The sequence below is a fragment of the Salvia splendens genome, chromosome 10, assembly GCF_004379255.2.
Source record: "Salvia splendens isolate huo1 chromosome 10, SspV2, whole genome shotgun sequence".
Lineage (NCBI taxonomy): Eukaryota > Viridiplantae > Streptophyta > Magnoliopsida > Lamiales > Lamiaceae > Salvia > Salvia splendens.
In genome coordinates this window covers 121,969-147,745 of record NC_056041.1, presented here as the reverse complement: position 1 = coordinate 147,745, position 25,777 = coordinate 121,969, and the positions used below count along the sequence as shown (strand labels likewise).

The window sequence follows — 25,777 nt, the reverse complement described above, 5'->3', positions numbered from 1 at the left end:
ATTTTAATATTTAATAAAAAAACGGGAAAAAATATGCATGGGAGCGAAAAAGTGAATTTATTATACTCCATAAAAGTCGGGACTAAACATAAAAATATGATTTCAACATAGCTAAATTTTAAAATTTTATTAGAAAAAATGTGAATTTTATTATTTTTCTCATAATTTTTTTTATCATCATATCAACACACTTATTTGTTGGCTTAACAATAGCAATTTACAAATACAAATAAATAAACAAATCAAGAAATCGATAGTTTTTGTTATTGAAAAAAAACATAAATACAAATATAATTGACAAAAAAAGTTAAGAATAATATTTTATTACTATTGATTTATACAATAATTTTTTTATAAATACCTTCATTTTTAATCAAACTAAAAAGAATTGAATTTACAACAACTCCATTAACACTTTTTGAGCATCCAATGATTCCATTCCCATAACCTACACAAAAATATTAGAATTAATTGTTATATAATGATTTCGTATAATAAACTATCATACCTAATTATTTTTGTTATTGCAATCAATCGTAACTTTCTATTCTAAAGGCAAATAAATAAATAAATTTAAAATACACTAAAACTTAATTTAATATAATTAATAATTATTGTTTGGGAAACGGAGAAATTTAGAGGAAAATACTTTAAAATTTGTTGGAGATTATTGTAAGAACTATATCTAAATAGCTACTCTCATTTTGCTAAAGGAACCATGGTGAATTTTTTGAGTAAAACATTGTTTTGCTCTTATTTTGGGAATATAATTGAATTAACTGGGATCGTGTCTTTGTTGGTTATGTGATGCCCCGCCTCCACACATTAATTCGCACATGGAATGTTATTCAATATAACAATTAAATTTATTTAATAAAACAGTAACATTTATAGTTTTCATTTCAAAAACTGCAGAAATAATATAAAACAACTTTATGAATTTTAATGAATAAATAAATCAGTTGCTGCTTAATATAAGAGCCTAAATATGGAAAACTTACTAACATGTAGCCAAGCAATTATTCTGCAAAATCTTCGAATAAGAGGGAACATGTGAAAATTAATCAATCATAATCTTTTCCTAATCAATTAAAATCTTACTTAATAGTATATTATAGGAGTAATAGTAGTATGATATAAAAAGTTACAAACTTTAGGTTTCCCTATCCCACCGCAACACCACCTCTCAATCGGCACACCACCAGCGCTCGCTGTTCAAATTTCAACTACCAACTAGACATAGTTTTAATTCAAATTTCCATTAATATAAAACATGACTTTTTTAAATTAAAATGACGTTTCTGTCAATAAAGAAGAAAAAGAGTTGGGCCTGGTCTACATTAATAAATTGAGCTATTGGGCCCAATCACAATTAAATTTATAGAATCTGATGACGATTAGGTTTCAGGTTTTGCGATGTATAAAATTTGCATCCGCCTCTCCATCCCACTCTCTGCTTATATATTTTTATACATATACATTGTATGTAGTGTGGATGAATTAATAGAAGATGAATTTTATTTGACTATTAAATACTTGTAGAGTATAATTATAAGCCCAACCCATTAACCACAATTAAATACCTAAACCTAAACCTAATGAATACTGAACTTCTTCCTCTTCCTTTATCGTTTTCTTTCTCGGCTTCAGACGATATCTTCCGCCAACCATTCTTCATAAATCACTAAATAAGGTACGTCTTCTTGCCTCTATACGAAAATAAAAAAAGGATTTATTTGCAAATGGAGTATGGTTGGAGGTCAATTCAACCCAAAAATGGGATCTCAGTATTTAATGTATAAGTGGCTAATGCAAATTACAAATTCTATACTCAATGTTTACATGGGAAACGAGTAACAAGTAGGAAATATAAGAGAGAGTAGAGTAAATGATGGAATAAAGTGAGAGTGATTAAATGTTTTGTCTTTCGCTAAAAAAAAGGAGCAAAAAGGAATACAAGGAGTTCTAGTTTTTCTAAAGTGAATTTTATTTGTATCATAGAATGCAGGAAGAGGAAGATCTGATTAGCCAACTCCCTGATGGCATTCTTCTACTCATCCTCGATAAAATCGACATATATGAAGCGGTTAAAACAAGCATGATTCTCTGGAAAAACCTGTGGCGTTCCCTCCCCGGCCTCCGCTTCCACTTCCGTCCCGCCACCACTCCCTTCCGCATCCACTTACAAGATTTTACCATCCACTCTACCTTTGTTTCCCAGTTGCTATCTCACCGTGACGCCGCAGCCGCCGTCCACGACTTCCACCTCTTATTCGACGGCCCTACCCCCGTTCCACAATTTCCATGCGGAGTTGACCGGGAATTCTTGGAGGAATGCGTGCTCTACGCCATCAATCACGGCGTTCAATCCATCCGCCTCCACTGGCCCACCTACCGCAAACTCAGGCTTCCGCCAGCGTTTCTCACCTGCAACACGCTACGTGAGCTCGAGATCAGGGATTTGTTCTGCCCGGTTAAACTACCTGGACGCTTATCTTTACCGTATTTGAAAACCCTTCATCTTCACACCATCGTTTTGGTCTTCGCCAATGATCACCATAGGATGGACCCCTTTTCCGCCCTTCCGGAGCTGGAGAAGCTTACTCTCACTAGTTTTGTGTGTGATGGCCTCGTTGTTATAAAGGCTCCAAAGCTTAGACTTCTTGAAATCGAGAATTATTATTTAAATATGGAAGAAATCTCTGCCCCATTGCTTACCTCATTTACATACAAGTGTTTAGCTGCTTGGGAATGTGCCAAGGTGAATCTCCCAATCTTGGAACAAGTCTATTTAGACATTGACCAGGTTTTCAATACCAACTGTCTTACTATGCTTCACCAATTTGGGAATGCCTCTGCTGTTTCATTGACTTCCAACACTCTGCAGGTACATTTCTCTCTCTCCCTCCCTCCTCATCTGCATATATATACTTACTAATAACTAGCTAGTGTGTTTGTTGCTTACATGTATGTTTGGGTTGATTGAAATTGATAGATTCTCCAACGCGAATTTGGTTTCTCTGACCAAACTCCTATTCCATTTCCCAACATGAAATGTCTCAAAGTGATGAAAGGACGTTATACAAGTCTCATAGTGTGTCCGAGTGTAATAAACTATTTGACAAGGACTTTGAACTGCGAGGTGGAGCTTTCTCCTAATTTATTTGATATTGAACACATGACTGACGAAGAAATGTACGACTATCAAAACTCCTTAAAACAATTGGTACACCAATATAATGCAACTTAGTTGGTAAGATATTTTCACTTCAACAATAGGGGACCATTGTTGATTCGGAACTATGATTTTTTTTTAAATGCATTTTCCCTTGGATTTGATTTGTTTACTTTTGACGTATTAGTTTTTAAGATTGTTTGTATTTGATTTCAGAGCTTATTTATTTTAAATCTCTTTATACATTATATCATATATAAAGTATATTATAGTGACTCAAGACTCTTACGAAAGAGTTGCATAGATATATTTTTTTATAGATAGAGAGAGAGAGAGCGTAGGACTTTAGAGCATTCCAAGAAAAAAAGGCATATCATCTATTTACATTCTTAGAAAAAGAAATAACTCTTCTTAAAAGTAACAAACTCCAGAGAGAAAAGGTATATGGAGAGGTAAATTATTTTTTAAAATAAAAAAATAATAGTACAAGATTACATTCCAGACATAAATATATATAGTATCTTCTCAAATATCGTCCTTCTTAGAGAATGATTTTTTATGGAAAAAAGACAAATATGATAGTTATAAGATTTTAACTCCAATGATGAAGAGGTAAAAATACCTCTTCAAAATAAAAAATTGTATAATATTTTCTAAAAAACCTTTCCTCTTGAGAGAATATTTTTTTCTAAAAAGAAGGTAAATATTATTTACCTTTTTTTTAAGATGCTCTTATTAGATTGGTAACCTTTGCTGACACCTAGCTAGCTGACATTATATGACTATATAACCTAAGAATCAAAATGGTAAATAATAATTGGTTGATAAATAAAAATTCTAAATTCAAGCCTTTCTTCTACAACATTATTACAAAACCAAAAATGCAAAAAATAGTCTTAATTGATGATATATGTTTTGACATAAAATTGGGGGAAAATGAAAGAGAGATAAATAAAAAGTTACTGAAGTATTTGGTGAAAATGAGAAAATAGAAAATTTATCATGAAGACTAGTTTTAATAGATGTTCAAAATAGGAAAATGGGATTATTCATGAACGAGTAAAACATTTACTACCTACGTCCCTGAAAGTTTGACACAGGTTACCATTTCCGTCCATCACTGAAAGTTTAGCACACTTCACTTTTTACCATTTTTGGTAGTGGACCACATATTTCACTAACTCATTCTTACTCACATTTTATTATAAAACTAATACTTTAAAATTATGGACTCACATCCCACCAACTTTTTCAACTCACTTTCCATTATATTTTTAAAAACTCGTGGCGGGTCAAAGTGTGTCAATATTCGAGGGACGAAGGTAGTATTTATTAATAAAATTTAGAATCGTAAATGTATTTGGCTTATATGGATATCTAATCTCAGTATTCAATGTAGGCTATGTGTATGTAAGTAGAAATAAATTGATAACATGGTGGAGTAGCATGAGTGAATGTAGGCTATGTGTATGTGATAGGGTCCTCGACAGATCTTCCTGCTCTCCGCAACATTCTCACCACTCTACTTGGATCATATTTCCACCAAACCAAAATTATTGCACTTGGATCAACGCGCCCCATCAAATCACTATTACCCATTCTGTAACACTCTACTCCTACACACACTCACTCACATCATTCAATCCTTTTAACACTCTATAAATACACTTCAAATATACATGCCATAGTATTTCTTCATCACGCTTTCAACACTCTTCTCCCATCCACATTCACTCTCCACCATCAATATAAATTTCTGCAAATTGTACTACTTCATAAATATGCCTTTGAAAAGTAAACAATCAATCAATGCAAACTGTAATTGCTTACCAGAAGAAGAATTTCCCATTACAATAAATGTTTTAGAGGATATCAAAATTCTTCTTGTTTGTGGAATTAATTGTCTCATTCATTGCTACTTATAATAGATAAAAAAAAAAAAAGTATTTTAGAATTAGATTACATAGAATTATTTCTTTCGCTCCAAGGTTGGATCAAATTAATGAATTAGATTATATACCCTACAACATCACTATGTCCGGCCAAGACGATAACCCTTCGGGCTCCCACGGTTGGAACCCCGAATGGTTCGGTTCACAACCGTTTCCTAGTCCGGAAATGGAATATTCGGCCTCTCCTCTCAACCAAGATTCGGGCGTTCCGGGTGGCTACCGGCCATACCCAATCGACGATCAAGGTGCCTCCGATGGGCGCTACGGGTGGACACCGGAGCCTAGGCCTCGCGCCCCTTCCCAAATGCCGACTCCTCCATCTCGCGCCGGTGTCCGCACACCGTACTCACCGGCGGAGATAGAAAGATTGTTCAAGGCGTACTTGAAAATCTCCGAAGATGCGGTGGTTGGAACGAACCAATCCGGCGATCACTTTTGGTGGCGCGTCTCTAGCCGGTACAATGCAAACCGGCCGCCGGGAACAATCGAGCGCAACGAGAGTATGGTGCGCAACTGCATCGGCCGAGCCAACGAAGAAATTGGCAAGTTCAACGGCTATTTCATCCAGGAGTCCCGGAATGTCGGGAGCGGCCGAAGCGAGGTCGACATCATCACCGCCGCGCTGAGCACCTACCAATCCATGAACGGTAAGTCGTTCAAATATCTTAACGTTTGGCAGGAGACGACGCACCCGAAGTATAAGGGAGGCATAACATCCTCCTCTAGCGGCTCCTCCAAACGATCAAGGTCGGTAGCCCTATCCGACTCCGGCTCGGAAGAAGTGGCTAGCCAACTCGCCGGAGCTAACTTGGGTAGCCCCGACGCCGGACCGAGCGGTTCCCAACGCCGCCCCCAAGGAAGGAAGAAGGCGGCGGCCAACCGTCGTCGCGGCTCGACTCCCGAAGCCGCTCCCGTTCCCTATGTGCCACCCCCGAACAACTCGCTGTGGATGCTCTTAAGCCAACTCAATATGGCCGATAGGTCATCTATGACCCCCACGCAACTTGAAACGCACGAGACCGTGATAAAAGGTCTCCAAAAACAATTGGGGTTGATCCCGCCGGATGCGTAGTCTTATTAGGAGTTTAATTATGTAATTTTTAATTTTTAGGATTTTAATTATGTAATTTTTAATTTTAAGGAGTTTAATTATGTAATTTTTAATTTTTAGGATTTTAATTATGTATTTTTTAATTTTATTTGTAATTTGTAATATTTATTGTGGTTTTTAAATGGATTTTAATATTATGGAAATGTTTTTGTTTAAATGAATTTTATATTAATTGTGCTCGTCCTTGCGGAAGAGCACAGTTGTGGGTGTTGTGCTCTTGCCAGAGAGCAGGCATGAATAGTACCGCCCGGGCCCACAACCGTGCCGCTGGCAAGAGCACGGTTGTGGATGCTCTAACAATTTCTCCACAAATTCTGTTGGACCCAATTAACTTACAAATAGAAATAAGTAGTACTCTCTCCGTGATTGACGCATTCATTTTAAAAAAATTACAATAAATAATTAGGAAGGGCTGAGGCGAATCAAGCAACATCATTGACCCAATTAAATTACAATAAATAATTAGGAAGGACCCAATTAAATTTTTTTTATAACGGTAATATTACCGTTTTTTTAACTTTTTTATTTTATTTATTTATTTTTATTTTCTTATTCTATAAATACTCCTACTTCATTCTCATTTCACACAACCAACATCATTTCCTCTCCAATTTTCATATTCAATCTCTACGAGCGAGGGCGGCTAGAGCGAGGAAGGGCTTAGGCGAATCAAGCCAGTCGGCCTCGGGATCGGGCTCGCGGGGAGGCTTGGACACACTTATGGTGGCGTACATAACCGCCACAATGGCGGACCCTTCCCGCTTCTCGTATGCCCAATTCACGGCCTGGTGGAACGGAATTGTTGCTATGGCAGCACAACTTGGCCTTCCGACTCCCCCTAAACCTCGACCGCCTCCGGAGGATGATTCGCCGGCGGAGTACTTTTTTTTATTTTCCCACGTTGAAGTGTGTTTTTTTTTTGTTTTTTTTAAGTTTAAGTTTTAATTTTTTTAATGTTGTGTGATTTTTAATAAAGTGTGTTTGTTTTTTATTAAAGTGTGTTTATTTAAATTGAATTGGGTTGGAAATAAAAATAAAAATAAAAAATGAAATTGAATGAATAGTAATTTAAGGAACGGTTAAGGAACGGATAAGAAACGGAGGGTTGCAGGTTCCGTTCCTTAGTTAAGGAATGGAGTAAATAAGTACAGTGGGGCCCTCAAATAGTGGTTTAAGGAACGGTTTAGAAACGGTATAGGAACAGCGTTGTGGATGGCTTTACTATGCTAGTACTATTACTTTATTCTTTATAGGAGCTTTAGGGCACCCGCAACGCTGTGCCGTTGCGGTTCCTATGTCGTTCCGGCGGAACGGTTCCGCGGCGGCACGCGTTGCGGGATGCGTTCCGTCGCCGTTCCGTGCCGTCGCCATTCCTATGCCGTGCCGCGTTTCGTTCCGGAGGAACGCGGAACGGAACGTTCCGCCACGCGCCGAGGCGACGTGGCTGCCTCCCATTCGACGCGTGAAGCCCACTCGCTGCCCCGCGAGTGGGCTTCGTCCGGTGACGCAATAATTCATTTTTTTTAATTCAAATTTAATAATAAAAAAAAAATTGCAACGGTAATGAGACCGTTTTTTTATATCCGTTTTTTATTATTTTTTATTTTTTATTTTAGCAACGGTAATGAGACCGTTTTTTTATATCCGTTTTTTATTATTTTTTTATTTTTTATTTTATTTATTTACTCTATAAATACTCATATTTCATACTCATTTCAATCACAAACACACATCTATTCCTCTCTATTTCCACCCCAAATTTCATCTCAAATCAACTCTATTTTCCTTCTCCCAAATTTAATCGAACTAATGGATCCTTATGAACAAATGCGTCAAATATTAGAACAATCACTTGAAGAAGATCGACGACGGGAGGCGGAAGAAGCCGCGCCGCCCCAACGACGCTCCCGTACGTACATCCATCGTAACCGGGAGGAAGCCGCCGCAAGGTTAGTACGCGACTACTTCTGCGATAACCCGGTTTGGGGAGATACGTACTTCCGTCGCCGTTTCCTTCTCCCAAATTTTTTAGGATTTTTATTGTGTGCTTTTTATTTTTTTAGGATTTTAATTGTGTGCTTTTTATTTTTTTAAGTTTAAGTTGTAATTTTTTTTAATGTTGTGTGTTTTTTAATAAAGTGTGTTTGTTTTTTAATAAAGTGTGTTTATTTAACTTGAATTGGGTTGGAAATAAAAAAAAATGAAATTGAATGAATAGTAATTTAAGGAACGGTTAAGGAACGGAGGGTTGCAGGTTCCGTTCCTTAGTTAAGGAATGGAGTAAAAAAGTACAGTGGGGCCCTCAAATAGTGGTTTAAGGAACGGTATAGGAACGGTATAGAAACAGCGTTGTGGATGGCCTTAGTAATTGTGAATCTTACCGCTTTTAAAAATAATTTTACCGACATTTTTCAACTGATCAAAAATTGGTAAGTCAAAATTTCTACATATCTTTTTCTTTTATTTTTAATAATATTTTTATTTTTGTATAAATTGTGTATTTTCTCTTCCTTTTTTAAGATATACTGAGTACTACTATTTATTTTCATTATGGAATATTTTTTATTTGAACACTAAAAAACACAATAAAATTCAATTATATTTACAAATTAAAATACTTATAGATTATGATCATGATATTGAATATATATACATATGTATTTTTTTGTCTTTAATATTTATGTTTTACGTCTTTCTTGTTTAATACAATTTTCTATAGTACCTTTTATTTCTAAATATTTAAAGCTAATAATTTATTTTAAGAATAATCTCTAATATCATAAAGAATCTTCAAGTATGTTAAGTTATTAATTTAATTGAAAACTTATAATATATTTGAGAGTTTTAACAAAATAAAAATATATTAAAAACAAAAGAAAAAATGGTCGTGGTTTTTCTTTTTCTTCACACCATTCTATCAAATGCAAAGATTTAAATCACTACGGCTGTAATTGAAACATAATCTAACATATTTTGAGTTAGTATTATAAAAAGATTAGTGTAATTTGTCTGCAAATTTGTTATATCCTTTTCACTTACTACTATTTCTGTCTAAAAAAATAGACAAAGTTATGAATGACATGGATTTATTGTGCAATTGGTAAAATATGGAGAGATTGAGAAAAAAATATTATGAAAGTAGCGTTTATAGATTATGAAGTCCACATTTTAGAATGCTGTGTAGGGTTATTATTTGTTTAAACTTTCTATATTTAGAATTAGTTTAATATTTGTAGACGATCCAAAATGATAAAATTAATCTATTTTTGTGTACGGAGGTGGTATTTTTTTATGTTATTTTTGCTTTTGTTAAACACACCCAAATATATTATAATTTCAATTAAATCAATAAACAAAAATAGAGCTCATTTCGAAAATGTCGTAAATTTTGAAAAGTTCACAATTAAATATTGAGCTCCTATAAAGATTAATTCAGTAGAAATAATGTGTCCGGTAAATGTCGTATATTGAATAAAGTAAATAAGTAAATTAGTACTACTACTGTACTACATGAAAGAAAAGATAAGGGCCCACCATCACCTCTCTTGCGTTTCATTCTTCATTTGTTGTCGTTTTAAGCACAGCAGAAAGATAAGGCCTACCATCACCTCTCTTGCGTTTCATTCTTCATTTGTTGTCGTTTTAAGCACAGCAGGACCTGCTGTGTTTTTTAACACAGCAGGGGATCCCACTCCGTGTGGCTACAACATTTCTGTAGATTTCTGACTCAGAATCTCTGACATGGATTTGATGATTTGCTCATTTATTAATAATATTGGTCGTAAAATTCTCAAAAAAGAAATTGAGAATCAACTATTCAATTGATATCTTTTTCCCAAAAAGGGAAGAGTAAACCAGTAAGGCCATCCACAACGTTGTTCCTATACCGTTCCTTAAACCACTATTTGAGGGCCCCACTATACTTTTTTACTCCATTCCTTAACTAAGGAACGGAACCTGCAACCCTCCGTTCCTTAACCGTTTCTTAAATTACTATTCATTCAATTTCATTTTTTTTATTTCCAACCCAATTCAATTTAAATAAACACACTTTAAAAAACAAACACACTTTATTAAAAAACACACAACATTAAAAAAAATTACAACTTAAACGTAAAAAAATAAAAAGCACACAATTAAAATCCTAAAAAAATAAAAGTACACAATTTTAATAATTTCATCCGCCAAAATTTGCCCAAATGTGCTCAATTAGATCATGTTGGAGTTGGGTGTGGGCACTAGAGTCGCGTGGCCTTGCACGAATAGATAACCGTTCTTGTATAGACGGATGCGCTCCACTTCGAGGCGGACTACTTGCGGTTGAGCTTCCGGGGGATTCGTCGTCGAACCAATTTCCCGCCTCGGGTCCTTCGTCTTGGACAATCATGTTGTGCAAGATTATGCACGTATACATGATGTCGACCATGTTTTCCATGAACCACGTACGAGCCGGGGCTTTGATGATGTTGAAGCGCGCTTGGAGAACCCCGAACGCCCTCTCCACATCCTTGCGAGCAGCCTCCTGCTTCTGCGCAAAAAGAGTCTGCTTTGGGTTCGCAGACCCACTGCACGTCTTCACGAAGGTAGGCCACTTCTGGTAGATGCCATCGGCGAGATAGTACCCCATTTTATAAAGCCGGTTGTTGGCGACGAAGTTGATGGCCGGCGCTTTACCATCCAAAACTTCGGTCAAGAGGTCGGACTGGTGGAGCACGTTTACGTCGTTGTTCGACCCAGGGACCCCGAAGTACGCGTGCCAGATCCAAAGGCGGTAGTCGGCAACGGCCTCAAGTATAACGGTTGGGTGGGTGCCTTTGTGGCCGCTCGTGTAGGACCCCTTCCACGCCACCAGGCAATTCTTCCATTGCCAGTGCATGCAATCGACGCTGCCGAGCATCCCGGGGAATCCGTGCACTGTTTCGTGAAGGTTGAGCAGGAACTGACAATCGGTCGTGCTTGGCCTTCGGAGAAATTCGTCGGTGAAGGCTGCCCGGACGCCTTGGCAGAATTTGAGCAAGCACATTCGCCCAGTGCTGTCTCCGATGTGGAGGTATTCGTCGAACATGTCGGCCGTTTGTCCAGTCGCAAGCTGGCGGATTGCTGCAGTACATTTCTGCAGCGTCGTGTGGCTGGGACGGCCGACCGCGTCGAACCCTTCCTGGAAGAACTCTTCCCGGGCTGCCAAAGTATTCGCGATGTGGAGAAATAACGGTTTCCCCATGCGGAAACGGCGACGGAAGTACGTATCTTCCCAAACCGGGTTATCGCAGAAGTAGTCGCGTACTAACCTTGCGGCGGCTTCCTCCCGGTTACGATGGATGTACGTACGGGAGCGTCGTTGGGGCGGCGCGGCTTCTTCCGCCTCCCGTCGTCGATCTTCTTCAAGTGATTGTTCCAATATTTGACGCATTTGTTCATAAGGATCCATTAGTTTGATTAAATTTGGGAGAAGGAAAATATAGTTGATTTGACATGAAAATTGGGGTGGAAATAGAGAGGAATAGATGTGTGTTTGTGATTGAAATGAGTATGAAATAGGAGTATTTATAGAGTAAATAAATAAAATAAAAATTAAAAAAAAATAAAAAACGGATATAAAAAAACGGTCTCATTACCGTTGCAAAAAAAAATAATTTTTTTTATTAAATTCGAATTAAAAAAAATGAATTATTGCGTCACCGGACGAAGCCCACTCGCGGGGCAGCGAGTGGGCTTCACGCGTCGAATGGGAGGCCGCCACGTCGCCTCGGCGCGTGGCGGAACGTTCCGTTCCGCGTTCCTCCGGAACGGAACGCGGCACGACATAGGAATGGCGACGGCACGGAACGGCGACGGAACGCACCCCGCAACGCGTGCCGCCACGGAACCGTTCCGCCGGAACGGCATAGGAACCGCAACGGCACAGCGTTGCGGGTGCCCTAAGGCCATCCACAATAGAAATAGCCCAGCAATAGCCCAGCAGTAGCCCAGCCATAGCCCAGCCACTGCCACATCAGCAGCACTAAAAATCCTCCTAACACATCATCAAAACAAGCAAATAGCCTAGCAATAGCCCAGCCATAGCCTAGCCACTAATATCCACATCACTATTAACAAATATATACAAAATGAAATAATTAACAATCACACAATATGCGAAATTTAATTTACGAGATATATACGAGAAAAGTTTAATAATACTATTAAAATTTTAAAAAGTACAATAATTTAAAAAGTACATTAATTAAAAAAATACAATAATAAAAAAAAGTACATAAATTTAAAAAAAAATACAATAATAAAAAGGAGTGACAATTCACTCCTCGTCTCCGTCGTCGCTGTCGCTGACGAACAAAGCGCGTAGAAATAGTGTTTCGAAAAAAAAAATTTTATTTTTTCGCGCTAGGCGGTGCGCTGGGCGATCCGGGCGCTGCAATAGCGCCGAACGGACCGCCCAGCTCCACGCGACCGCCCAGCGCTGCGCGGTTTCTCTCTCCAATAGCCCGCTGGGCGGCTGCAATAGATCGCCCAGCGAACCGCCCAGCGCCGGAGCTCAGCTGGGCCGTCGCTGGGCGCCTATTGTGGATGGCCTAAAGTACACACTTAAAACGATAAACTTGAAAAGTAGTTTAGCTCTATTAGCTTTTACACAAATTATATTATAATTAAAAATTAACAAAAAAATATGAAGCTGTTTTGACTCTTGAGTTTAAGTTCATCATCTGCTGTTCTACACCTAAGAGCATCCACAACCGTGCTCTTGCCAGCGGCACGGTTGTGGGCCCGTGCGGTACTATTCATGCCTGCTCTCTGGCAAGAGCACAACACCCACAATTGTGCTCTCCCGCAAGGACGAGCACAATTAATATAAAATTCAATTAAACAATAACATTTCCATAATATTAAAATCCATTTTAAAACCATAATAAATATTACAAATTACAAATAAAATTAAAAAATACATAATTAAAATCCTAAAAATTAAAAATTACATAATTAAACTCCTTAAAATTAAAAATTACATAATTAAAATCTTAAAAATTAAAAATTACATAATTAAACTCCTAATAAAACTACGCATCCGGCGGGATCAACCCCAATTGTTTTTGGAGACCTTTTATCATGGTCTCGTGTGTTTCAAGTTGCGTGGGGGTCATAGATGACCTATCGGCCATATTGAGTTGGCTTAAGAGCATCCACAGCGAGTTGTTCGGGGGTGGAGGTGGCACATAGGGAGCGGGAGCGGGAGCGGCTTCGGGAGTGGCTTCGGGAGTCGAGCCGCGACGACGGTTGGCCGCCGCCTTCTTCCTTCCTTGGGGGCGGCGTTGGGAACCGCTCGGTCCGGCATCGTGGCTACCCAAGTTAGCTCCGGCGAGTTGGCTAGTCACTTCTTCCGAGCCGGAGTCGGATAGGGCTACCGACCTTGATCGTTTGGAGGAGCCGCTAGAGGAGGATGTTATGCCTCCCTTACACTTCGGGTGCGTCCGTGTCTCCTGCCAAACGTTAAGATATTTGGACGACTTACCGTTCATGGATTGGTAGGTGCTCAGCGCGGCGGTGATGATGTCGACCTCGCTTCGGCCGCTCCCGGTATTCCGGGACTCCTGGATGAAATAGCCGTTGAACTTGCCAATTTCTTCGTTGGCTCGGCCGATGCAGTTGCGCACCATACTCTCGTTGCGCTCGATCGTTCCGGGCGGCCGGTTTGCATTGTACCGGCTAGAGACGCGCCACCAAAAGTGATCGCCGGATTGGTTCGTTCCAACCACCGCATCTTCGGAGATTTCCAAGTACGCCTTGAACAATCTTTCCATCTCCGCCGGTGAGTACGGTGTGCGGACACCGGAGTGAGATGGAGGAATCGGCATTTGGGAAGGGGCGCGACGCCTAGGCTCTGGTGTCCACCCGTAGCGCCCTTCGGAGGCACCTTGGCGTCGATTGTGTATGGACGGTAGCCACCCGGAACGGCCGAATCTTGGGTTTGAGGAGGGGCCGAATATTCCATTTCCGGACTAGGAAACGGTTGTGAACCGAACCATTCGGGGTTACAACCGTGGGAGCCCGAAGGGTTATCGTCTTGGCCGGACATAGTGATGTTGTAGGGTATGAGAGAATGAAGATGAAAATGGATATGAGAGAATGGAGATGAGAATGGATATTGGAGAATGATGATGAAAGTTGTGTAGTTTGATGTGAATTTTTGGGGTGAAATTGAGGGTATTTATAGATGAAAGTGTGTATTTTTGGGGTAAAAAAAATGAAAAAAAAATTAAAAGGTGTAAAAAACGGCTATAAACGGATATATTTTTTTGGGGAAGTGAATTTTTTTTTATCGGTTTTTTTAATAAAAAACCGATTTTTTTTAAAAAAAAATAAAAAATGTTTAAATGCAACGGTCGAGCCGTTGACGAATGGGAGCGCGCCACGTGTGCGTCCGCTGGCACGGACGTGCTCAATACATCGAGCAGCGCCGTGCCAGCGGCGCGAACGCAGCGGCGGCGGATGGGGTCCGTGCCAGCGGCGCGGACGGCGGTGGCGACGGACGCCACCGCTGCGCATGCTCTAAAAGTTATGCTGGTTTATCCATCCAAAACTATAGTTTGAATCATACCAGTACATATTAATCTACATGACTAGAAATATTTACTGTCCATCATTAAAAAAAGGTTACAAAAACTGCACTACTTGAAAATATATAATTATACCTGCTAAATTAGTGATTAGAGGTTCTCAAACACAGAGTCTAACATGTTCAACACTTGCTGATAATTTTCTGAAGAGCTTCTTTGATCACTACTGCTGATGGAGATTTCAGTCCCTCGCACTGCAAAATCATGCAACAGCTGTTAGCATAGATAGCTTCAGCTAATTATTTAAACAAAATGTAACTGAAGTTGTAAGGCATGCATGAAACTGTCACATTCATGGTCTTAGATGGTAGACCTTGGCATTTACAGTAATGGAGAGAGTCCCGTCAATGGTGGATGACTGGATAGTCTGCGTTTCGAGGTGTATTTTGCTCAACATCTCCATAACTTCGAACAACACGTGCTCCTTAAACAAGCACCTCATCTCAATCAAGACCACCTTGTTTGAGACACTGATGGTTATGTTATCAGTTGGGGAGGAGTCTCTCAACCGAGGTCCTGTCTTGTCCCTATGACCGGCCTTCCTCTTATTCATTGCTGGCCTCTTCGAATTGTTGTCATCTCTGTAGTTATCAGAGGTCCTCTCAATGGCATCCTGGGATTTGCTGTGTGTGGTCGACTCTCTCTCCATTGCTTCCTTGTAGGACTCCAGCTCCTCCACTCTTCTCTCGAGCTTCCTCAAGTGCTCTATCGTGTGGTCAAGCACCGATACTTTGTCAGCCTGCAACAACGAGTTTCGTTTTCATGAAATTTAGTTTATGAGTCAGGATAATCTGAAGAGCAGATCATCTACCTTTCCACCAGATGGGACTAGGGATCCAAGAATCATGAATCTCTCATTTATTTTCTCTCGGCGCTTCCGTTCAGACAAGACATGGTTTCTGTCGGCTTCATCAGATTTGGGACAGATGCGATGTTTATCAGATTCACCCCTGCAACTTTGATGCAATCTAGCAACTTCAAAGAGCACTTTCTTGAGTAGCTTCTGTGGAGTAGTTCCTCTTTGGGGTCCCGGAACTCCAACCTTCCTCCAGAAAACGAAGCTCGATTCTGTGCTCCCATTTCTGATGTAAGGACCAAGAATCAATTGGTGAGAACTCTTCAAGAGGTAGGAAAGAACACTGTGGTAATGAACATCATTTCCTTGGCCTTCAGAGGGTGTCTTTTGATTGCATTCCTGCACGCAGCTTTTCTTTTCCTTGTTCCCATCCGAATGTGGGATTACCTTCTCGAGTTCTCCCTCTGTTTGAGAGACACAGTCACTGGAATTCACAGAATTATTCAAGCAATTACTGACTGCATCTTCCATTACTGGCCAGCTTTGCAGTTTAGAAGCCTCACCGCCCACGCCTTCCACCAAATTCGACTCTTCTCTCAGCAGATTGTTTGCAAAGTCATCTGAAGAGTTATATGGAGAACACATCTCCATGTATGGATCATCCATGAGCCGGTCAAGACCATCTTCGAGCATGTGGGCATGGTCGAGTCGTTCAAGATTCAGACCATTTGGGTTGCAACTGCTGCTGTCGAAGACAAGGTTAGGAATAAGGGGAACAGCCACGGAAGGACTTTCCAGGAACGAACTTATATGCCGAATCAGACTTGGATCTTCTGGAACCTTAAAAAATCGCGTGGACATTGCATGTTATCATAACAATAAATGAGTTCGATGAACGTAACTACAGAGGCTGAGATTTAAGTGGCATACTAGTTCAGTTGTCCCGAGCTCAACGACACCTCCTGAATGGGGAAAGCACACAATAGTCTGCAAGTTCAGATCAATGCAATAGATTCTTTAGAAATATGTTCTTTTTTACTCGAACCTGAGAAAACATTAACGAGTTCAGATCAATACCTTGATCGATGCGCTCTAATAAAGCAATGCGCGTCCAACAATCAAAGTTGAGAAGCAAAAAGATGTTAAAAACTCAATTGATTCTATGGGATACATATTTTGTGGGGTGATTCGTTTTCTGCTTACCTTTGCAAGCAAAGAACGAGAGAAGACTTTGGTGTCAGCCCGGTGAGCATTGCAGAGCCATATCATTTGATTTGCAGCTAATGTTCTCCCAGGCAACCTCAAGAATTCAGAATCACAAAATTCAATATAGTTTTCATATTTTAATGTTTCAGACTCAAGCTCACAGATCATCATAATTATGTCCATCAACCAGAAGTCGAAGTAAAAGCAAATTGATTCAGCTGGAAAGATAGGTACCCTTGGTTGGCGTTGAACACGAAAGACATACAAACCAAGAAATACCACTCTGCATCAGTGAGATCTTCAGGGGATAATGCAGTTGTAGGCCTCTTAGCTTGAGGTTTGGTATCACCAAGCGACAGAGACACGTAAAGCTCTCTCAATTGATCACTTCTCTGCAATCCCAACTGATCCATGTCCACCTCAGCTACTTGAACAGTCTTTCGTGTTTTTATATCACCGTTGTAGTACCCTTCGCACCATTCCAGCATCCTAAACATGTCACAGATGCATATAAGATTCAAAATCGACCATTAACAATGCAGTCACCAGCAAAGCTACATCCAAATCCCCAACAAAGCAGGTGAATTCAAGTAGAAAAAAAAGCTTTTGTTCAAGCAATGTTAAGAAGCAAGAAAGCAGCTTTAAAACAGTGAATGGTGGATCACAATCACTCAATTTGTGGTCCTACAAAAGTAACCCTAAATGCAAGCAATGTAGGAAGGCCAAACTCATAACATAAACATATAGCAACACTGAAAAGAAAAATCATGACTGAAATTAGAGATTCCTCTCATATTTCTACTGCATTCAAACTTTTAGGGCAGTTTTCCTCTCATTGCAGGAATTTTTTCAGCAGAAGCATAAAGAAGAAAAATCAATTTTATTGGTTGGTAGGTGGGGTGGGGAGGTATCACAGTAAAAATTGGATCTTTACTTACCCTGGTTGTATGCAAGAAACGGACCAGAAAATTGCATAGCTCCATTGAAAGCTTTGAACAGCAAGAGCAAGATGCGTCCTTAGATTCTGAGGCATTTCTTTCTGGTTTTGGTTTCCAGTTGCCATTATTGACCACTCTCTCTCTCCACCTAAACAAATATTGAAACTATAAAAGCACAATAAAAAAGAAGAGAATTACCAGATGGAGCTTGACAGCTGCACTTGAAATGCAGGAAGAGTAAAAAGTGACATCCCCATTTGCATACATACACCGCTAAAAAAATTATCTTTATGTTCACCTCAAATTTTAGCCCTCATCATCATCTATAAAAACACAATCTAGGCATTTGGGGCAAAGATCGGAGAAACAAGTTTATCTTCACATGTTAAGATTCAAGAATAGTTCCTGCGGCATGCATGCATAATTCTATGTCGTGTGACAAGTATCATAGGAAATATGATTCCCCTTTATCCCAAATTTTATACAGGGAATCTCTTTTTAAGTAGCATATGTAGAGAGAGAAAATGAGGTGCAGAGGAGTAGGTTAAATGGGCCATATTATTTACACTTTTTGCAAGTGCTAATTACAGTAAGTGATCGAAACCTGAGTGAGTGACAGAGTTGGATAAGATAGGAAAGAATTAAAGATTTGAAATGTGGTCCAAGAAATGACCTCACATTCAGAGACACTTGGCTACTTTTGTGTATTAATTCTGAATTAAATAGAAAATTTAGGACATTGTTGCAAATTTAAACCAAATTTCTAACTTCATAATTTACAGCAAGTTAGTATGCTCAATTTTGTAGCATATGTTTATACGAAAATGATATGCTACATACCTTATACGAGCTTCTTCTTATGTCTGTATGTTCTATTTTGTATACACTTATTTATATTCTAGAGTTAATTTAATTCTATTGTATACTCCGTATTACTATATTGCATTAAGTTGACAACCAATAAATTTGAGCATTTGTAGTTCTGTGCATTTTTTGTTATTCCAGACATAGCACTTTATACAAAACAATTTAGTCACTGATGCCCACACCAGCAATATTAACAGGTCGAAGAAATTGATGTTTTCATATAGTGAAGTGGTCACATGATCAATTTGTCCCTACATCTGTATACACATGTTTGTGCTGGAGTACTATTTAAACTCAATGTGTCACACTCATGCTCCTACCATAATGTTAAATCTAGTAGTACTATTATTAAGTGTTGATTGATGACAAAGCCCTGGTTGGGATCCATGGTTGGTAGGGAGTACAACACCACCATAGATTTCGCTAGCAACTACTTGACATTTGCATTTCAACGAGGTTCTCCCTCGTTGAAGACACGATGTCCCACAGTCCGTTTCGACACCCTTAGGGAGAGTGGAAAAGATTTGAATATAATCTGTGACAAACTTTGGCAGATTTGAATACAGTTATAGAAGAGTTGGTCATGTGCCAAAGAAGCCAAGAGTATGAAATGAAAGTTCTATTAGAATTTAATCAGGGCAGTTGGAAGGTCTGGGGCTAAACAATGTGTCCGACAAGGACAAACGTGCTTGGCATGAACAAGGCTTACGCGCTTAGGGGGAACCACGGAAGCCCTGGTTGATGGCATTGTTTTGATTCTGGAATAGGCACAATTGGTCCGAGGAAGATCCGCCATAAGTCGAGAATGATGGTGACTAGCATTGCAGCACCTAAAGCATCAACAGCCACTCTTGGCAAGTCCCATGCATCACTCGGTTCCTCATCGATCCTGCGTTGCATATGATGCCAACCAAATAAGCAGATCAATAATAGTTTGCTACTTCAATAACATGAGCTTCAAGTTCTAAATTAGGTCCTTAATTTTGCACTGAACAACTATTTTTAACTTCAGTAATAATCATGGATTACCATTAACATCAGAAAGACAATAAATTTTAGCAGTTAGACCATCATATGCATCTATGTCGATTTCAAATTTCAATACCAAAATCTAAGTGAAAGTCTTTTCCTATTGTAAGCAAGCCTACATTCATGAAGGAGTTTCATGATATATAAGTAGATCTCCGTATTTTAAAGTTGGGTTCCTAAACGAGTAGGCGCACAAGCACACATACACCAAACACAAGCAATGCCATCTCAAGCACCCATAAATTTACAGCCACATGATAAAAGTTAGACACACACATACAGAAAGAGAGAGAGAGAGGAGCAAATATTACCTGAAAAACATTGGGAAACTAACAAAGAAATAAATTGCATAAAACAGGCAGCCAACTTTGTACATGACAGCTCGATCGACAAATTCATAATAGGGAAACTGCACATAGTCAAATAGAAGATTAATACTAGAAAATATCAATATATAATAACATATTGATAAAGATCTGAACTGCATAAAGATTAAACCCCAAATACCAGTGTTTGTTTTTGTGTCTTTACTTACATTGGAAATGGCTACAGTCTCCAGATATGCTACGAAATATGAAAGAATTAAAATCCAGGAAGCTTTAAACAGCCACTGTGTTGTTTCTGGCAAGTGAGCGACAGAATGCTGGATTCTGCGAAGTGTCATATTAGAAGAAACGTGGTAAAACAAGAAGCAGACATGCGTGAGAAGGAAGGTTGTATGTGGTACCTGCAAAACGGTTTCCATGATCACTTTCAACTACTATGAATTAATAAAAATGTAAACAATATGATTTTTGGGCTCACATTATTCATCCTCCACGACGGGAATGTATATGAGGCACCCAATACCGTGAAAAAATAGTGGGTCCAGAAGTAATTTCCAACGTAACTAAAGAGAATGATCCAGAGACTAGCCTGGAAGAAAAGAAATTTCAAGTTACGGCAAGATGCAAGACAAAACAACTCGCGTAGTAGTTATTAATTGATATGTACCAGAAGCGAACAACAAAAAATCTATGTATGAACCATTAACGTTATTTGTTTTGAAGCATACTGTATGAGAAAAAAAAGTTAGCTCATTCATTTGCATGCTAAACAGGTGGGACATGACTTGTTCTGTCGCAATCTAGTAAATTATTCTGCTCAGCCTAAAGGAGTTATCTGTAATCTTCCATATATCAATTTCTTAAGGAAGATAAGCAATTGATTATTAAGATAGCTCTGTTGCAACATTTTTCTGGGAAAAACTCCGAAACAAGGATCTCATCTGATTTTTATCTGACATGGGAACTTGAATCTCAGGTTATATGCCATGCAAGTGATACGAGTTAAAATTACCTTGTTTGATAAGAAATTCCACAGAAACAAGTGAAAGCATATTATAAGACAAAGATGATTAGATTAGTCATATAAATGTTAGTAATTCTCAATTAGTTTAGCAAAAAAAATTATAAGTACTTACTTTCACCCAATAACGATCTTTCCAACACAAGCTCCTATCTGCCTGAAAGAGTTTAAGAGGAATGAATACAATTTTACAACGTGAGATGGAAATATGTTAAAGCTTATATCCTTATTCACATGATTTTTGCAATTAACAAAGACATGTCGCTAGTTAAAAACTAAGTTTCTAAACATGACTTTACAATTTACATCTTCTAGGGGATAGGGAGAAATAACTCATAATAGAAACAAGTGAATCAATGCAAGATTCAGTACAACAACTGCTGCCAGCAGAGCAATCAAACTGACCTTTACAACTTTATTCTCAAATGAATTTATTCACCAGAAGAAAGAAAACCATAAACTCACCTTTCCAACAAAAACCATTGGAATTATAAAAGCAGGCAAAGCTGAAACAAGTCCAAGTAAGAGGTACTCCCACTCTGTAAAATTCTGGCAAAAGAATAAGAAATTTAAGAAATTCTAGTCAACAATGTCATCAATATAACAACAGGACAAGGACTACATAGCACCATGTTCATCTATAAGCACAATAAAGAAAAGGATATTTGTTGTTCATCTAAAAGATATAGTGTATTTTTGCAATCTTGCCCTGTCTCTTTATATTTCAAATCTTCCGAAATCTAGGATGTTCCATCTCACTATCCATGTTATTAAGATTTGACAGGAATTACCGTATCATTCTTCAGCACCAACAGAAAACAAACATGGAGTATATGACGAATCCTAACCATTACCTTTTCAAAATTTACATGAAAAAGAAAATTCATAACCATGTTTGGAATCAACTCATGGGAAATACTGATCAAAAGTTTCCCTAAATCAATGAAGAAAAGGCAAATCAACAAAATACCTCGTAAAGTTTGTAGGGGACGACAATGCCAAGGCAGAGTGTGAGCCAAAAAGGTGTGTAGATGAGAAAGAAAAGTTCAGCCCATCTTTTGCTCGGGTTATGAGCTAACCAAAGATTTGAAGTTGAGCGATCCACTTCACCACCTACGCATTTCACCCCCAATTCAACAAAGCCGCATAAACGAATATCGATCAGCAATTAACAAGCAGAAATGTACCTCCCATTTCCGTCTGCAATTCGGGCTGCAGAGAAGAGCGAGATTTAGTAGTGAGTTTGATATGCTTCTCAGTAAAAAAATAATAGTAGTGAGAGACTGAAAATCTATACCTACTGCTAATTTAGGGTGTTATTATATTATATTGAAGCAGATTGAAATTGGCGTTCTGAACTGTTTTTGGAGGAAATTTACCTAAAATTCCAATGGATGAATGCAATAGCCCCGCACACGTGATTGGTGAACGACCCAAGGCAGAAAAAGCACGACGGAGGGAGAGAGAATTCCGGTGATGATGGCTGCAGAGCCATTTTATCTAGTCAGTCCAATAATTTGATATAAATTTTTTATCTAGTCAGTCCAATAATTTGTAGTGAGTAAATTTTTTATATATCAATTTATAATATTCAGATGGTCATCTTCTATGGCTTATAGCATCAAAGTCCAAAATCAAGACTAAATTTCTACCATAGAAATTTAGTCTTAGATTGTCCCTAAGACTAAATTTCTACCTTTAAATTTAAAAATGAGTGGATGAGATTAAATCTTACGAATTAATAGACAAAATATCAACACAGTTTTATTGAGATTTCACATGCATTATATTAAGATTTGCATGCATTATATTGAGATTTTATATCCATTATATTGAGATTTTTTATGTATTTGTTGATAAAAAATATGTTTATCAACATATACGAAAACTAAAATAAAATCATCAAATTTCATCATCCGAACGTTGTCGGAACATATGCATGTGATATCTCGTTAGAATCCTTATAGAATTACCTTTAATTTGATATATTTTTTGTGAAAAAATATTTTAAATCGAGACAGTTACGTAAATTTAAAGTTTTATGATAATTTTAATAAGGGAGAATTGACATTAATGCCTTTTAATTTTATTTAATAGTCATTTAAATTTTCCATTTAACATTATATCAACCACTAGATCTCATAATGTTAAAAATTGGTCTTAGTTTTGGATTGCTAATTAGTTAGCAATTGATCACATCCGTCACTTTACATGTATAAAAAGAGAGTTATGAAAAACTATCATTTGAAATTAAAATATACTGTAATTTGATTAAAAGTGATTTTTGTTAATAACTTTGTAGTACTCCCTCAATTGGCAATTTGGCATTTCCAAATATAGATGTGTAGATGATTATTTCATTATTTGTCACTCTCATTTTTTTCTTAATGGATATTAAATGATACTAGTAAATATATAATCCACATCTTTGCAATTTTTAGACAATTTGTGAACATTATTGTAAAATGAGACACAGGACATCAATAGAAGACGAGTTCCATAAATAACCGAATCAGCTCGGCGCCACATAGAGGGAAAACAAAGCGTAAAATAACTAGTCATTCAAATTCAATCGAAATCGAGAGAAATGTTGTCCATAATATTAGCAACAATCTCTTTAGACTGCTTGAGCAAGGCAACGCTGCTCTGCAGCTTCTTCCTCTTCTCCGCCACCGATGGTGGCTCGTCCAACATCCTCTCCAGCCCGTTCCCCTGTGGTCCCATCACCTCATCAATAATCTCCTTCTGCATCTCCTTATTCACCACCTTTCCTATGCTAAACATTAAGTGCAGCACCATGTTATCCACCATCCTCCCCGTCACCACCTCCCAATATGCAGCCATCCTCATCTTCAGATCGTACGCTGCCTGCACCACATCCGCCTTCACGCCCCACAGATGCGCGATGTTGATCTCCCCGAACCCGCTCACCGCCGCAAACGGGAAATTGCCTCGGATCCGCTCCACGAATCCGTTCTGCTCTGCCATCAGCTTGTTCCACGACGCCGTGTACGCCCCGTTGCACGTGTAGTCGGAGAGCTTCTCCATCTCCACCAGATCGGAGATCCACTCCGCAGAGTGGTGCTTCTTCCTCGAAATTAGGTTTTGAGCCGCTCGTCTGGTGCATGAGATCAGCTGCGGGTAGTTGTCGCAGTGCTTCAGCAGGACGGAGATCACTATGCTCTGGATGTAATTCCATATCTTCTCCGAGTAATCGAACGGTGTTGTCGATATCTCCTTCACTTTCTTCGCGATCAGAGTGCGGAATGCGGATTTAGGTATGAAATTGGGGAGGCCGACGGATCGGCTTTCTTCTAAAACCTTCATTTCATCCACCAGAAAATTGTCGTTGCCGTCGCCGGATTTGGCAGATCGGAGCTCCTCGGAGTAATTGTTGAGCATTTCAGCTAATCTAGCGGAGGCGTGCATATTATCATCTGCGGGATACTCATCGAACTCGCCTTGTAGCAATATCTTCCTCAGAGATTCTCTAGCAGAGCCGAGAATGTTCATGAACGCAGTCATCGCTTCGCTGATTGAGCTCAGATGCTGAGGCATCTTATTCAGCTCTTCCAGATTAGCCGAGAGCTTCTCGTTGATTTTGCGCACGATCTCAGGCAAGCATTTGACGATGATGTTGGCCTGAATGGTCGTCAACCTCTCTGCCAAAGCAGAGATTCCAACAATGGACTTGTCAATCCGTGAAAGCAGATGATTATTCTCGAAGAGCTTCGCCTCTTCTTCCCGAGCTTCTTCATACGTCTCATCGCCGATGCGGTTTCTGACGCAGACGTAGCCGAGGCCGATGTTGACATCGTCGGCGATGATCTTCTCAAGCAGCCCCTCCGGCGACTTATCAGCCTTGGTGACGACGGCGAGAGTCCTATGCCCGGTTTTGTCCACTCTCTGCGACATCCGAATCGACTCGCAGGTGGGAAAATCGACGCCCGCGGATAAGACGTTGAGGATTATGCTCTCCTCTGGCGTGATGTACTTCACGATAATGTCAGAGATCTGCTCGGAGATATCCTCCGGCTGGCCTTTGACCGGAACCCTAGTTATCCCGGGGAGATCGATCATGGTGAGATCGGGCACGCCTTTCTTCTTGACGACGAGAGTCAATGGAGTGTTGGAGATGCCCTTCCCTTTGCCGGCGATCTCCTGAGTTGTGTACATGATTTCATCGACGACGTTAGCCTCGTCGGTTTGGACGGTTTTGCCGTTGAACTCGAGGGAGAGGTGAGGGCGGGGATCGGAGTGGTTTTTGAGGCTCATGATGAGGGGGACGCGGGTACAGATGCCGTCGCCGCGGGGGAGGCGGATGCCGGCGAGGGACTCGAGGACGCTGGACTTGCCGGAGGACTGGTCGCCGACGACGACGATGGTGGGGAGCTGGATGCCTTCCTGCATGATTTTGAGGTGGCGCAGCCTGTCCACCGTGTCCAGCAGCGGCCGAATCCGGTCGTTGTAGGGGGTAACAATGGGGGCGTCGTGACTGGAGTCATGCTCTTCTTCCTCTTCCTCTTCCTCCTCTTGTTGGAGGTCGTGTTTGGAGATTTTGAGGAGATTCATCCTCCGCACAGACTCTACTACTGTAGATGATGACATGATTGATCTGTATTGCGTGTTGTTGGAGGTGTGTGGATGAAATTAGGGCAGGTATGGTTTTTGAGTGTTGTGACTTGTGAGGAAAGGGGGAAGTGGAAAGCACATGTTATACAACTCAGGAAGTGTACCGTAAATTAAT

General features: G+C 39.4%; 4 protein-coding genes across 8 annotated transcripts; 1 reads left to right on the top strand and 3 right to left on the bottom strand.

The window, feature by feature from the left end:
• Positions 1-1,588: 1,588 nt before the first annotated feature.
• On the top strand, positions 1,589-3,382 carry LOC121751228 (F-box/LRR-repeat protein 13-like). The gene is made up of 3 exons (XM_042145938.1): positions 1,589-1,693; positions 2,002-2,887; positions 2,996-3,382. Exons 2-3 carry the CDS (start codon positions 2,003-2,005, stop codon positions 3,248-3,250), a joined length of 1,140 nt encoding a protein of 379 aa, XP_042001872.1. The 5' UTR covers positions 1,589-1,693; position 2,002; the 3' UTR covers positions 3,251-3,382.
• Positions 3,383-14,795: 11,413 nt separating this feature from the next.
• LOC121751200 (transcription factor GLABRA 3-like) lies at positions 14,796-18,304 on the bottom strand. 5 transcript variants are annotated; one of them, XM_042145914.1, is made up of 9 exons: positions 17,986-18,304; positions 17,788-17,888; positions 17,084-17,338; positions 16,847-16,943; positions 16,721-16,735; positions 16,574-16,630; positions 15,659-16,483; positions 15,161-15,586; positions 14,796-15,041 (listed from the first exon to the last, which is right to left on the bottom strand). In XM_042145914.1, exons 1-9 carry the CDS (start codon positions 18,052-18,054, stop codon positions 14,970-14,972), a joined length of 1,917 nt encoding a protein of 638 aa, XP_042001848.1. In that variant the 5' UTR covers positions 18,055-18,304; the 3' UTR covers positions 14,796-14,969. The 5 variants fall into 5 exon arrangements, with proteins under 5 accessions (XP_042001848.1, XP_042001851.1, XP_042001850.1 ...); XM_042145917.1 differs by having other exon boundaries at positions 17,788-17,952; positions 18,057-18,303; XM_042145916.1 differs by having other exon boundaries at positions 17,788-17,952; positions 18,086-18,303.
• An 843-nt stretch (positions 18,305-19,147) lies between these two features.
• Positions 19,148-22,544, bottom strand: LOC121753221 (cycloeucalenol cycloisomerase-like). The gene is made up of 9 exons (XM_042148433.1): positions 22,410-22,544; positions 22,218-22,242; positions 22,001-22,143; positions 21,496-21,579; positions 21,146-21,187; positions 20,488-20,598; positions 20,219-20,410; positions 19,995-20,092; positions 19,148-19,543 (listed from the first exon to the last, which is right to left on the bottom strand). Exons 2-9 carry the CDS (start codon positions 22,222-22,224, stop codon positions 19,360-19,362), a joined length of 861 nt encoding a protein of 286 aa, XP_042004367.1. The 5' UTR covers positions 22,225-22,242; positions 22,410-22,544; the 3' UTR covers positions 19,148-19,359.
• Positions 22,545-23,510: 966 nt separating this feature from the next.
• On the bottom strand, positions 23,511-25,777 carry LOC121752363 (dynamin-related protein 4C-like). The gene has a single exon (XM_042147389.1). The coding sequence runs from the start codon at positions 25,636-25,638 to the stop codon at positions 23,599-23,601; it is 2,040 nt and encodes a 679-aa protein (XP_042003323.1). The 5' UTR covers positions 25,639-25,777; the 3' UTR covers positions 23,511-23,598.